The 14,829-nt window shown below is 55.5% G+C and overlaps 1 protein-coding gene across 1 annotated transcript; it reads left to right on the forward strand.

The window, feature by feature from the left end:
- Positions 1–2,572: 2,572 nt before the first annotated feature.
- On the forward strand, positions 2,573–10,590 carry LOC116938027 (autophagy protein 5-like). Its single transcript, XM_032945191.2, has 3 exons — positions 2,573–2,674; positions 8,040–8,154; positions 8,818–10,590. The coding sequence occupies exons 1-3, from the start codon at positions 2,573–2,575 to the stop codon at positions 8,946–8,948; spliced, it is 348 nt and encodes a 115-aa protein (XP_032801082.1). The 3' UTR covers positions 8,949–10,590.
- The last annotated feature ends 4,239 nt before the right edge of the window (positions 10,591–14,829 follow it).

A 14,829-nucleotide genomic window follows, 5' to 3' on the forward strand; every position in this document is an offset into this window, starting at 1 on the left:
ACTCACCCCACTCACTCACTCACATCACCACTCACCCACCTCACCCCCACTCACTCACTTCACGCACCCACCCACCCACTCACTCCACCCCTCACCTCACTCACTCACCCACCCACCTCACCCACTCCACTCACTCACTCACCCACTCACTCCACTCACTCCACCCACTCACCATCACCCACTCACTCACTCACTCACCCACTCACCCTCACTCACCTCACCCACTCCACTCACCCACTCCACCCACTCATCACCCACTCACTCACCCCTCACTCACCCCACTCACCCACCACTCACTCACTCACACACCCACTCACCCACCCACCACTCACTCACTCACCCACTCACCCACTCACCCACTCCACTCACTCACTCACCCACTCACTCACCCACCACCCACTCACTCACTCACCCACCTCACCCACTCACACACCCTCACCACTCACTCATCACGTCACCCACTCACTCACTCACTCACCCACTCACTCACCCACTCACCCACCCACTCACCACTCACTCACATCACTCACCAACTCACCACCCACTCACACCACACTCCACTCACTCACTCACTCACTCACTCACTCACCTCACTCACCCACTCACTCACTCACCCACCCACCCTACTCACTCACCCACCCACTCACTCACCCACCCACTCACCCACCCACTCACTCACCCACTCACTCACTCACTCACATCACTCACCCACTCACTCACCCACCCACTCACCCACCCCCCCCACTCACCCACTCACCCACCACGCCACCCACTCACTCACTCACTCACTACTCACTCACCCTCACCTACTCACCTACCTCCTCACCTACTCACACTCACCACTCACCTACTCACATACTCAACTGCTCACCCTACCTACTCACTCACACTCACTCACTCACCCACCCACTCACCCACTCACCCTCTCACCCATCCACTCACCCACTCACCTACTCACCCACCCACTCACCCACCCACCCACTCACCCACCCATCCACTCACTCACCCACCCACCCACCCACTCACTCACCCACCCACTCACCCACCCACCCACTCACCCACCCACTCACCCACCCACCCACTCACTCACCCACCCCACTCACCCACTCACCCTCTCACCCATCCACTCACCCACTCACCTACTCACCCACCCACTCACCCACCCACCCACTCACCCACCCATCCACTCACTCACCCACCCACCCACCACTCACCCACCCACTCACCCACCACCCCCCACTCACTCACCCACTCACCCACCCACCCACCCACTCACCCATCACCCACTCACTCACTCACTCACTCCTCACCTACTCACCACTCCACACTCACCTACTCACTCCACTCACATCCCAACTGCTCACCCCTACTCACCCACTCACTCACCCACCCACCCACTCACCCACTCACCCACTCACCCACCCACTCACCCACCCACCACTCACCCACCCACTCACCCACCCACCCCACCCACTCACCCACCCACCCACTCACCCACCCACCCACCCACCCACCTCACCCACCCACTCACCCACCCACCCACTCACCCACCCACTCACCCACTCCACTCACTCACCCACCCCACTCACCCACTCACCCACTCACCCACCCACCCCTCACCTACTCACCCACCCACTCACCCACCCCACTCACTCACCCATCCACCACTCACCCACTCACTCCACTCACCCACCCACCCACCCACCCACCCCTCACCCACCCACTCACCCACCCACCCACTCACTCACCACCCACTCACCCACTCACCCTCTCCCACCCACCCACTCACCCTCACCACCCACCCACCCACCCACCCACCCACTCACCCACCCACTCACTCACCCACCACCCACTCACCCACCACCCACCCACTCACCCACCCACTCCACCCACTCACCCACCCACTCACCCACTACCCACCCACTCACTCACCCACCCACTCACCCACCCACTCACCCACCCACCCACCCACTCACCCACCCCCACTCACCCACCCACTCACCCACTCACCCACTCACCCACTCACTCACTCACTCACTCACTCACTCACCCACTCACCCACTCACCCACCCACTCACCCACTCACCCACCCACCCACCCACCACACCACTCACCCACTCACCTACTCAGCCCACCCACCCACCCACCCACTCACTCACCCACTCACCCACTCACCCACCCACTCACTCACCCACTCACTCACTCACCCACTCACCCACTCATCCACCCACTCACCCACCCACTCACTCACTCACCCACTCACCCACCCACTCACCCACACACTCACTCACCCACTCACCCACTCACCCACCCACTCACTCACCCACCCACCCACTCACTCACCCACCCACCTACTCACTCACCCACCCACCCACCCACTCACCCACCCACCCACCCACTCACCCACCCACCCACTCACCCACTCACCCACCCACTCACTCACCCACCCACCCACTCACTCACCCACCCACCCACTCACCCACTCACCCACTCACCCACCCACTCACTCACCCACCCACCCACCCACTCACCCACCCACTCACCCACTCACTCACCCACCCACTCACCCTCCATGTCTCCAGATAAGTTGGAGCAGTTCTGGGGAGTGAATCGTAAACTGATGGAGACCCAGGGGGAGGAACACTTCCGATACATCCCCTTCCGCATCTACCAGGTACCTCACCTACCCTCTCACCCACCTACCCTCTCACCTACCCTCTCACCTACCTACCCTCTCACCTACCCACCCACTCACCTACCCACTCAACTACCCACTCAACTACCTACCCACTCACCTACCTACTCCACTCACCTACCCTCTCACCTACCTACCCACTCACCTACCCACTCACCTACCCTCTCACCTGCCTACCGACTCACCTACCTACCCACTCACCTACCCACTCACCTACCCACTCACCTACCCTCTCACCTACCTACCCTCTCACCTCACCCACTCACCTACCCACCCACTCAACTACCTACTCACCTACCCACTCAACTACCTACCTACACACTCACCTACCTACCCTCTCACCTACCTACCCTCTCACCTACCCACTCACCTACCACTCACCTACCCACTCAACTACCTACCCTCTCACCTACCTACCCTCTCACCTACCTACTCACTCACCTACCACTCACCTACCCACTCACCTACCTACCCACTCACCTACCTACCCTCTCACCTACCTACCCACTCAACTACCTACCCATTCACCTACCTACCCACTCACCTACCCACTCACCTACCCACTCACCTACCTACCCTCTCACCTACCTACCCTCTCATCTACCCACTCACCTACCACTCACCTACCCTCTCACCTACCTACCCTCTCACCTACCCACCCACTCACCTACCGACTCACTCACCTACCTACACACTCACCTACCCACTCAACTACCCACTCAACTACCTACCCACTCACCTACCCTCTCACCTACCTACCCACTCACCTACCTACACACTCACCTACCTACCCACTCACCTACCTACACACTCACCTACCTACCCTCTCACCTACCTACCTGCTCAACTACCTACCCACTCAACTACCTACCCACACACTAACCTGCCCTCTAACCTACCCACTCACCTACCTACCCACTCACTTACCCACTCACCTACCTACCCACTCAACTACCTACCCACTCACCTACCTACCCACTCACCTACCTACCCACTCACTTACCACTCACCTACCTACTCATCTACCTACCCACTCACCTACCTACACACTCACCTACCTACCCACTCACCTACCTACATACTCACCTACCTACCCTCTCACCTACCTACCTGCTCAACTACCTACCCACTCAACTACCTACCTACACACTAACCTGCCCTCTAACCTACCCACTCACCTACCTACCCACTCACTTACCGACTCACCTACCTACCCACTCAACTACCTACCCACTCACCTACCTACCCACTCACCTACATACTCACTCACCTACCTACCCACTCACCTACCTACTCACCTACCTGCCCACTCATCTACCTACCCACTCACCTACCTACCCACTGATTTGCCTACCCACTCACCTACCTACCCACTCACCTTCCTACACACTCACTTACCACTCACCTACCTACTCATCTACCTACCACTCAACTACCTACCCACTCACCTACCTACCCACTCAACTACCTACCCACTCACCTACCCTCTCACCTACCTACCCACTCACCTACCCACCCACTCACCTACCTACCCACTCACCTACCTACCCACTCACCTACCTACCCACTCACCTACATACCTACTCACCTACTCTCTCACCTACCTACCCTCTCACCTACCTACCCTCTCACCTACCCACTCACCTACCACTCACCTACCCACTCACCTACCTTCTCACCTACCTACCCTCTCACCTACCTACCCACTCACCTACTCACCCACTCACCTTCCTACCCACTCACCTACCTACCCTCTCACCTACTTACCCACTCACCTACCTACCCACTCACCTACCCACTCATCTACCTACCCACTCACCTACCTACCCACGCACCTACCTACCCTCTCACCTACCTACCCACTCACCTACCTGCACACTCACCTACCTACCCACTCACCTACCTACACACTCACCTACCTACCCTCTCACCTACCTACCTGCTCAACTACCTACCCACTCAACTACCTACCCACACACCTACCTGCCCTCTAACCTACCCACTCACCTACCTACCAACTCACCCACTCACCTACCTACCCACTCAACTACCTACCCACTCACCTACCTACCCACTCACCTACATACTCACTCACCTACCTACCCACTCACCTACCCACTCTCCTACCTACCCACTCAACTACCTACCCACTCACCTACCTACCCTCTCACCTACTTACCCACTTGCCTACCCTCTCACCTGCCTACCCACTCACCTACCTACCCACTCACCTACCTACCCACTCACCTACCCACTCACCTACCTGCTCATCTACCTACCCACTCAACTACCTACCCACTCACCTACACACTCACCTACCCACTCACTCAACTACCTACCCACTCACGTACCTACCCACTCACCTACCTACCCACCCACCTACACTCTCACCTACTTACCCACTCACCTACCTACCCCACTCAACTACCTACATACCCACTCACCTACCCACTCACCTACCTACCCTCTCACCTACCTACTCACTCACCTACCTACCCACTCACCTACCTACCCACTCACCTACCCACTCACTTTTCCACTCACCTACCTACCCACTCAACTACCTACCCACTCACCTACCTACCCACTCACCTACCTACTCACCTACCTGCCCACTCACCTACCTGCCCACCCACCTACCTACCCACTCACCTACCCACTCTCCTACCTACCCACTCAACTACCTACCCACTCACCTACCTACCCACTCACCTACCTAGCCACTCACCTACCCACTCACCTACCTACTCACTCAACAACCTCCCCACTCACCTACCTACCCACTCACCTACCTGCCCACTCACCTACCTACCCACTCACCTACCCACTCACCTACCCATTCACCTACCTACCCACTCTCCTACCCTCTCACCTACCCACTCACCAACCTACCCTCTCACCTACCTATCCTCTCACCTACCTAACCACTCACCTACCTACCCACTCACGTACCCACCTACCTACCCACTCGCCTACTGACGTACTTACCTACTCACCTACCCATACACTCAACTTTAACAACCCACCCACTCACCTAAACACTTACCCACAAAGCTACCCACTCACCAGCCCACCCACTCACTTACCTACCCACCCACCTACTCACTCACCTACCTACCCACCTACCCACCCACCTACTCACCTTCCCACCCACCTACTCACCTACCTACCCACCCACCTACTCACCTTCCCACCCACCTACTCACTCACCTACCTACCCACCTACCCACCCACCTACTCACTCACCTTCCCACCCACCTACTCACTCACCTACCTACCCACCTACCCACCCACCTACTCACTCACCTTCCCACCCACCTACTCACTCACCTACCTACCCACCTACCCACCCACCTACCCACTCACCTACCCACTCACCTACCCACTCACGTACCTACCCACTCACCTACCCTCTCACCTACCTACCCACTCACCTACCTACCCACTCAACTACCTACCCACTCACCTACCTACTCATCTACCTGCCCACTCACCTACCTACCCACTTACCTACCCTCTCACCTACCTACTCAACTACCTACCCACTCACATACCCACTCACCTACCCACTCACCTACCCACTCACCTACCTACCCACTCAACTACCTACCCACTCAACTACCCACTCATCTATCTACCCACTCAACTACCTACCCACTCACCTACCTGCCCACTCACCTACCTACCCTCTCACCTACCTAACCACTCACCTACCTACTCCCCTACCCATTCACCTACCTACCCACTCACCTACCCTCTCACCTACCTACCCACTCACCTACCCACTCACCTACCTACCCTCTCACCTACCTACCCTCTCACCTACCTAACCACTCACCTACCTATCCTAACACCTACCTAACCACTCACCTACCTACCCACTCACGTACCCACCTACCTACCCACTCGCCTACTGACGTACTTACCTACTCACCTACGCATACACTCAACTCTCCAACAACCCACCCACTCACCTAAACACTTACCCACAAAGCTACCCACTCACCAGCCCACCCACTCACTCACATACCCACCCACTCACTTACCTACCCACCCACTCACTTACCTACCCACCCACCTACTCACTCACCTACCTACCCACCTACCCACCCACCTACTCACCTTCCCACCCACCTACTCACTCACCTACCTACCCACCCACCTACTCACCTTCCCACCCACCTACTCACTCACCTACCTACCCACCTACCCACCCACCTACTCACTCACCTTCCCACCCACCTACTCATTCACCTACCTACCCACCTACCCAACCACCTACTCACTCACCTTCCCCACCCACCTACTCACTCACCTACCCACCAACCCACCTACTCACCTTCCCACCCACCTACTCACTCACTTACCCACCCACCTACTCAACTACCTACCCACCAACCCACCTACTCACTCACCTTCGCACCCACCTACTCACTCACCTACCCACCCACCTACCAGCCCACCCACTCACTTACCCACCCACCTACTCACTCACCTACCCACCCACCTACTCACTCACTTACCCACCCACCTACTCACTCACCTACCCACCTACCCACCAACCCACCTACTCACCTGCCCACCCACCTACTCACTCACCTTCCCACCCACCTACCCACCCACCTACCCACCCACCTACTCACTCACCTACCCACCCACCAACCCACCCACCTACCCACCCACCTACTCACTCACCTACCCACCCACCTATTCACACACCTACCCACCCACCTACCCACCTACCTACTCACCCACCTACCCACCTTCCCACCTACTCACTCACCTACCCACCCACCTACTCACTCATCTTCCCACCCACCTACTCACTCACCTACCCACCTACCCACCCACCTACTCATCCACCTACCCACCCACCTACCCACCCACCTTCCCACCCACCTACCCACTCACCTACTCACTCACCTTCCTACCCACCTACCCACCCACCTACTCACTCACCTTCCCACCCACCTACCCACCCACCTACTCACCCACCTACCCACCTTCCCACCCACGTACTCACTCACCTACCCACCCACCTACTCACTCACCTACCCACCTACCCACCCACCTACTCACTCACCTACCCACCCACCTACTCACTCACCTACCCACCAACCCACCCACCTACCCACCCACCTACCCACCCACCTACCCACCCACCTACTACCCACCCACCTACCCACCCACCAACCCACTTAACCGCACTTTGCCCCCTCTAAGCCCCTTCGCGAGCTGCCTGGGGCCAGCTTTAGCTTTGGTGTCTCCACCCACTCCACCCACCACACCCCCCCCACCACCCCCCCACCACCCCCCCACCACCACCACCCCCCACCACCAACAGGCGGACAGTGAGCGCCCTTTCATCCAGAAGCTGCTTCGCCCGGTGTCACCAGATGGCACTGTCCTCACACTCAATCACCTGGTGCAGGCTGTCAATCACCACAGACAACACACAGGTGGGTGGGTGAGTGGGTGGGTGGGTGGGTGAGTGGGTGGGTGGGTGGGTGAGTGGGTGGGTGAGTGGGTGAGTGGGTGGGTGGGTGGGTGAGTTGGTGGGTGAGTGGGTGAGTTGGTGGGTGAGTGGGTGAGTGAATGAGTGAGTGGGTGGGTGAGTGGGTGAGTGGGTGAGTGGGTGGGTGAGTGGGTGGGTGGGTGGGTGAGTGGGTGGGTGAGTGGGTGGGTGGGAAGGTGAGTGGGTGGGTGAGTGAGTGGGTGGGTGGGTGGGTGAGTGAGTGGGTGAGTGGGTGGGTGAGTGAGTGGGTGAGTGGGTGGGTGAGTGGGTGAGTGGGTGGGTGAGTAAGTGAGTGGGTGAGTGAGTGAGTGGGTGTGTGGGTGGGTGAGTGGGTGGGTGGGTAGGTGGGTGGGTGAGTGGGTGAGAGAGTGAGTGGGTGGGTGAGTGGGTGAGTGAGTGGGTGGGTGGGTGAGTGGGTGGGTGGGTGAGTGGGTGGGTGAGTGAGTGAGTGAGTGGGTGGGTGAGTGAGTGGGTGAGTGGGTGGGTGAGTGGGTGGGTGGGTGAGTGAGTGGGTGAGTGAGTGAGTGGGTGGGTGGGTGAGTGAGTGAGTGAGTGAGTGGGTGGGTGAGTGAGTGACTCCCCCCCCCCCTTCTCCTTCCCGTGCCAGGCGCGGTGCGTGTGGTCACTCACGGCATCTCTCCCCCCCTGGACACTCCACTGCAGTGGCTGAGCGTGAATCTGAGTTACGCTGACAACTTTCTGCACCTGGTCCTCACCCCGTGCTCACAACAGCCCTGAGCTCACCACCACTCACCCACACACTCACCCACACACTCACCCACCCACACACTCACCCACACACTCACTCACACACCCACACACTCACTCACACACCCACACACTCACTCACCCACCCACACACCCACACACTCACCCACACACTCACTCACCCACACACTCACTCACCCACACACTCACTCACTCACTCACCCACTCACTCACACACTCACCCACACACTCACCCACACACTCACTCACCCACTCACTCACCCACACACTCACCCACTAACACTCACCCAGTAACACTCACCCAGTCACTCACTCACTCACACACACAGTCACTCACTCACCCACACACCCACCCACCCACAGACTCACTCACTCACCCACACAGTCACTCACCCACACACTCACCCACCCACTCACCCACACACCCACTAACACTCACCCAGTCACTCACTCACTCACACACAGTCACTCACTCACCACTCACCCACACAGTCACACACTCACCCACACACCCACCAACACACTCGCCCACCCACCCACCCACTCACACATAAAATAAACTACACACTCACCCACACACTCACCCACACACTCACCCACACACCCACCCACCCACACACCCACCCACACACCCACCCACTAACACTCACCCAGTCACTCACTCACACACACAGTCACTCACTCACCACTCACCCACACACCCACCCACACAGTCACTCACTCACCACTCACCCACACAGTCACCCACACACCCACCCACACACTCACCCACCCACCCACACACTCACCCACCCACCCACACACCCACTCACCCACCCACCCACTCACACACAAAATAAACTAGACACTCACCCACACCCACACCCACCCACTCACACCCACACACTCACTAACACACAAAATAAACTAGACACTTACCCACCCACCCACTCACTAACTCACTAACACACACACTAACTCACTAACACACACACTCACCCACACACTCACTAACACACAAAATAAACTAGACACACACCCACACACACACACCCACTCACTAACTCACTAACACACAAAATAAACTAGACACACACCCACACACACCCACCCACACACTAACTCACTAACACACTCACCCACCCACACACTCACTCACTAACACACAAAATAAACTAGACACACTCACCCACCCACACACTCACTCACTAACACACAAAATAAACTAGACACTCACTAACACACTCACAGTCACTCACTAACTCATTAACACACACAAAATAAACTAGACACTTACCCACCCACCCACTCACTAACACACACACTCACAGTCACACTCACTCACCCACACACCCACCCACCGACACTCACCCACTCACTAACTCACTAACACACAAAATAAACTACACACTCACCCACACTCACCCACACACTAACTCACTAACACACAAAATAAACTAGACACACACCCACACACTAACTCACTAACACACAAAATAAACTAGACACACACCCACACACTCACACACTAACTCACTAACACACACACCCACCCACTCACCCACACACTAACTCACTAACACACACAAAATAAACTAGACACTCACCCACACACTCACCCACACACACACTAACTCACTAACACACAAAATAAATTAGACAATGCAACGGATCTCCATTCTCTTGCTTTACTTTCACCACCGCACAGATCACCACCACAGGTCGTGTAGAGGTCACAGGTCATGTAGAGGTCACCATCACAGGTAGTGTAGAGGTCACCACTAGTGTAGAGGTCACCATCACAGGTGTAGAGGTCACCATCACAGGTAGTGTAGAGGTCACAGGTAGTGTAGAGGTCACAGGTCATGTAGAGGTCACATGTCATGTAGAGGTCACCATCACAGGTCGTGTAGAGGTCACCATCACAGGTCGTGTACAGGTCGTGTAGAGGTCACAGATCGTGTAGATTCTAGGTCACCATCACAGGTGTAGAGGTCACAGGTCGTGTAGAGGTCACCACAGGTCGTGTAGAGGTCACCACTAGTGTAGAGGTCACCACAGGTCGTGTAGAGGTCACTGTCATCGTCTTCACAGTTCACAAGGCACTCGAGGTGATGGGGGTCGTGGTGATGCTGATGTTTGTAGTGATGGTGTTTGTGATGGTAGTGATGGTGATAGTGATGGTGGTGATGGTGATGTTTGAAGTGATGGTAGTGATGGTAGTGATGGTGGTAGTGATGGTGGTGGTGATGGTGGTGGTGATTGATGATGGTGGTGGTGATGATGGTGGTGGTGATGATGGTGGTGGTGGTGGTGGTGATGGTGGTGGTGGTGGTGGTGATGGTGGTGGTGATGGTGGTGGTGGTGGTGGTAGTGATGATGGTGGTAGTGATGGTGGTGATGGTGGTAGTGATGGTAGTGATGGTGGTGGTGATGATGGTGGTGATGGTGGTAGCGATGGTGGTAGCGATGGTGGTGATGGTAGTGATGGTGGTGATGATGGTGATGGTGGTAGTGATGGTAGTGATGATTGTGGTGATGATGGTGGTGATGGTGGTAGTGATGGTAGTGATGGTGGTAGTGATGATTGTGGTGGTGATGGTAGTGATGATTGTAGCGATGATGATTGTAGCGATGGTGGTAGTGATAATGTTTGTATGGTGGTAGTGATGATTGTGGTGGTGATGGTAGTGATGATTGTAGCGATGATGATTGTAGCGATGGTGGTAGTGATAATGTTTGTAGCGATGATTGTAGTGATGGTAGCGATGATGGTTGTAGTGATGTTGATGATGGTAGTGATGATGATGATGGTAGTGATGATGATGGTGGTGGTAGTGATGATGATTGTACTGATGATGATGGTAGTGATGATGATGGTGGTAGCGATGATGATGGTGGTAGCGATGATGATGATGATGGTGCTAGCGATGATGATGATAATGATGTAGTAGCTGTGTGTAACACGTGCAATGCCAGTATCATTCAAATAAAATCCAACAGACTCCCGGACTCCTACCATCAACACCATCAACAACAACAAAGGCAAAGATCCCCCGTGTAGCCTGTGACAGGCTGTAGGGGCAAGTGCTGTGAACAAGTCACAGTGATATCTATGAAGGCTACCGGCACTGTGGCACACGAGGGGGTGGGTGGCCAGCACCACGCCCGGCCGTCTTTGTCTTCCCAGTGGCGATGTTCACTACATACACCACCACCACCACGACCACCATCAACATCACCGCCATCAACGCCCACCGTCAACATCACAACCACAGGATCTTCAATCTGTATAAAATAAATATATATAGTATCTTGCACCCACCCACTAACCACCCACTAACCACCCACCCCACTAAAGACCCACTAACCACCCCACCCACTAACCACCCACCCCACCCACTAACCACCCACCCCACCCACTAACCACCCCACCCCAGCCACTAACCACCCCACCCACTAACCACCCACTAACCACCCCACCCACTAACCACCCCACCCCACCCACTAACCACCCACCCCACCCACTAACCACCCCACCCACTAACCACCCCACCCACTAACCACCCCACCCCACCCACTAACCACCCACCCACCACCCACCCACCACCCCACCCACTAACCACCCACCCCACCCACTAACCACCCACCCCACCCACTAACCACCCACCCCACCCACTAACCACCCACCCCACCCACTAACCACCCACCCCACCCACTAACCACCCCACCCACTAACCACCCCACCCACTAACCACCCCACCCACTAACCACACCACCCACTAACCACACCACCCACTAACCACCCCACCCACTAACCACACCACCCACTAACCACACCACCCACTAACCACACCACCCACTAACCACCCACCCACATTCTAAATACAAAGTGCGCTACGTGTAGAGCATATATGCACGCGTGTATGTGTGTACAGGTGTGTGTGTAGGTGTGTGTGTGTACAGGTGTGTGTGTACAGGTGTGTGTGTGTACAGGTGTGTGTGTGTACAGGTGTGTGTGTAGGTGTGTGTGTGTACAGGTGTGTGTGTGTGTGTACAGGTGTGTGTGTGTGTACAGGTGTGTGTGTGTACAGGTGTGTACAGGTGTGTGTAGGTGTGTGTGTGTGTGTACAGGTGTGTACAGGTGTGTGTACATGTGTACAGGTGTGTGTACAGGTGTGTGTAGGTGTGTGTGTGTACAGGTGTGTGTACAGGTGTGTGTGTGTGCGTACACGCGTGTGTGTAGGTGTGTAGGTGTGTAGGTGTGTGTGTACAGGTGTGTGTAGGTGTGTGTAGGTGTGTGTGTACAGGTGTGTGTGTGTACAGGTGTGTGTGTAGGTGTGTGTGTAGGTGTGTGTGTGTGTACAGGTGTGTGTGTACAGGTGTGTGTGTAGGTGTGTGTGTAGGTATGTGTAGGTGTGTGTGTGTGTGTAGGTGTGTGTGTACAGGTGTGTGTAGGTGTGTGTGTGTACATGTGTATGTAGGTGTGTGTGTAGGTGTGTGTGTAGGTGTGTGTGTAGGTGTGTGTACAGGTGTGTGTGTGTAGGTGTGTGTGTGTAGGTGTGTGTGTGTAGGTGTGTGTACAGGTGTGTGTGCAGGTGTGTGTACAGGTGTGTGTGTGTAGGTGTGTGTGTGTAGGTGTGTGTGTAGGTGTGTGTGTGTAGGTGTGTGTGTGTACAGGTGTGTGTGTGCAGGTGTGTGTACAGGTGTGTGTGTGTAGGTGTGTGTGTAGGTGTGTGTGTAGGTGTGTGTGTAGGTGTGTGTGTGTAGGTGTGTGTAGGTGTAGGTGTGTGTGTGTGTAGGTGTGTGTGTGTAGGTGTGTGTGTACAGGTGTGTGTAGGTGTGTGTAGGTGTGGGTGTAGGTGTGTGTGTAGGTGTGTGTGTAGGTGTGTGTGTAGGTGTGTGTGTAGGTGTGTGTGTGTAGGTGTGTGTGTGTAGGTGTGTGTAGGTGTGTGTGTGTGTAGGTGTGTGTGTCTAGGTGTGTGTGTAGGTGTGTGTGTAGGTGTGTGTGTGTAGGTGTGTGTGTAGGTGTGTGTAGGTGTGTGTGTAGGTGTGTGTAGGTGTGTGTGTAGGTGTGTGTGTGTAGGTGTGTGTGTGTAGGTGTGTGTGTGTAGGTGTGTGTGTGTGTAGGTGTGTGTGTGTAGGTGTGTGTGTGTAGGTGTGTGTGTGTGTAGGTGTGTGTGTGTAGGTGTGTGTGTGTAGGTGTGTGTGTAGGTGTGTGTGTAGGTGTGTGTGTAGGTGTGTGTAGGTGTGTGTGTAGGTGTGTGTAGGTGTGTGTGTGTGTAGGTGTGTGTGTAGGTGTGTGTGTAGGTGTGTGTGTAGGTGTGTGTGTAGGTGTGTGTAGGTGTGTGTGTAGGTGTGTGTGTGTAGGTGTGTGTGTAGGTGTAGGTGTGTGTGTGTGTAGGTGTGTGTGTGTGTGTGTAGGTGTGTGTGTGTAGGTGTGTGTGTAGGTGTGTGTGTAGGTGTGTGTAGGTGTGTGTGTAGGTGTGTGTAGGTGTGTGTGTAGGTGTGTGTGTAGGTGTGTGTGTAGGTGTGTGTAGGTGTGTGTGTAGGTGTGTGTGTAGGTGTGTGTGTAGGTGTGTGTGTAGGTGTGTGTGTGTGTAGGTGTGTGTGTGTAGGTGTGTGTAGGTGTGTGTGTGTGTAGGTGTGTGTGTCTAGGTGTGTGTGTAGGTGTGTGTGTAGGTGTGTGTGTAGGTGTGTGTGTAGGTGTGTGTGTAGGTGTGTGTGTGTGTAGGTGTGTGTGTGTAGGTGTGTGTGTGTGTAGGTGTGTGTGTCTAGGTGTGTGTGTAGGTGTGTGTGTAGGTGTGTGTGTGTGTAGGTGTGTGTGTAGGTGTGTGTAGGTGTGTGTGTGTAGGTGTGTGTGTAGGTGTGTGTGTGTAGGTGTGTGTGTGTGTAGGTGTGTGTGTGTAGG

Source organism: Petromyzon marinus, unplaced genomic scaffold, assembly GCF_048934315.1.
Source record: "Petromyzon marinus isolate PM22_M1 ecotype Great Lakes invasive population unplaced genomic scaffold, UKy_Petmar_22M1.pri1.0 PM_Scaffold_150, whole genome shotgun sequence".
NCBI classification, from domain to species: domain Eukaryota; kingdom Metazoa; phylum Chordata; class Hyperoartia; order Petromyzontiformes; family Petromyzontidae; genus Petromyzon; species Petromyzon marinus.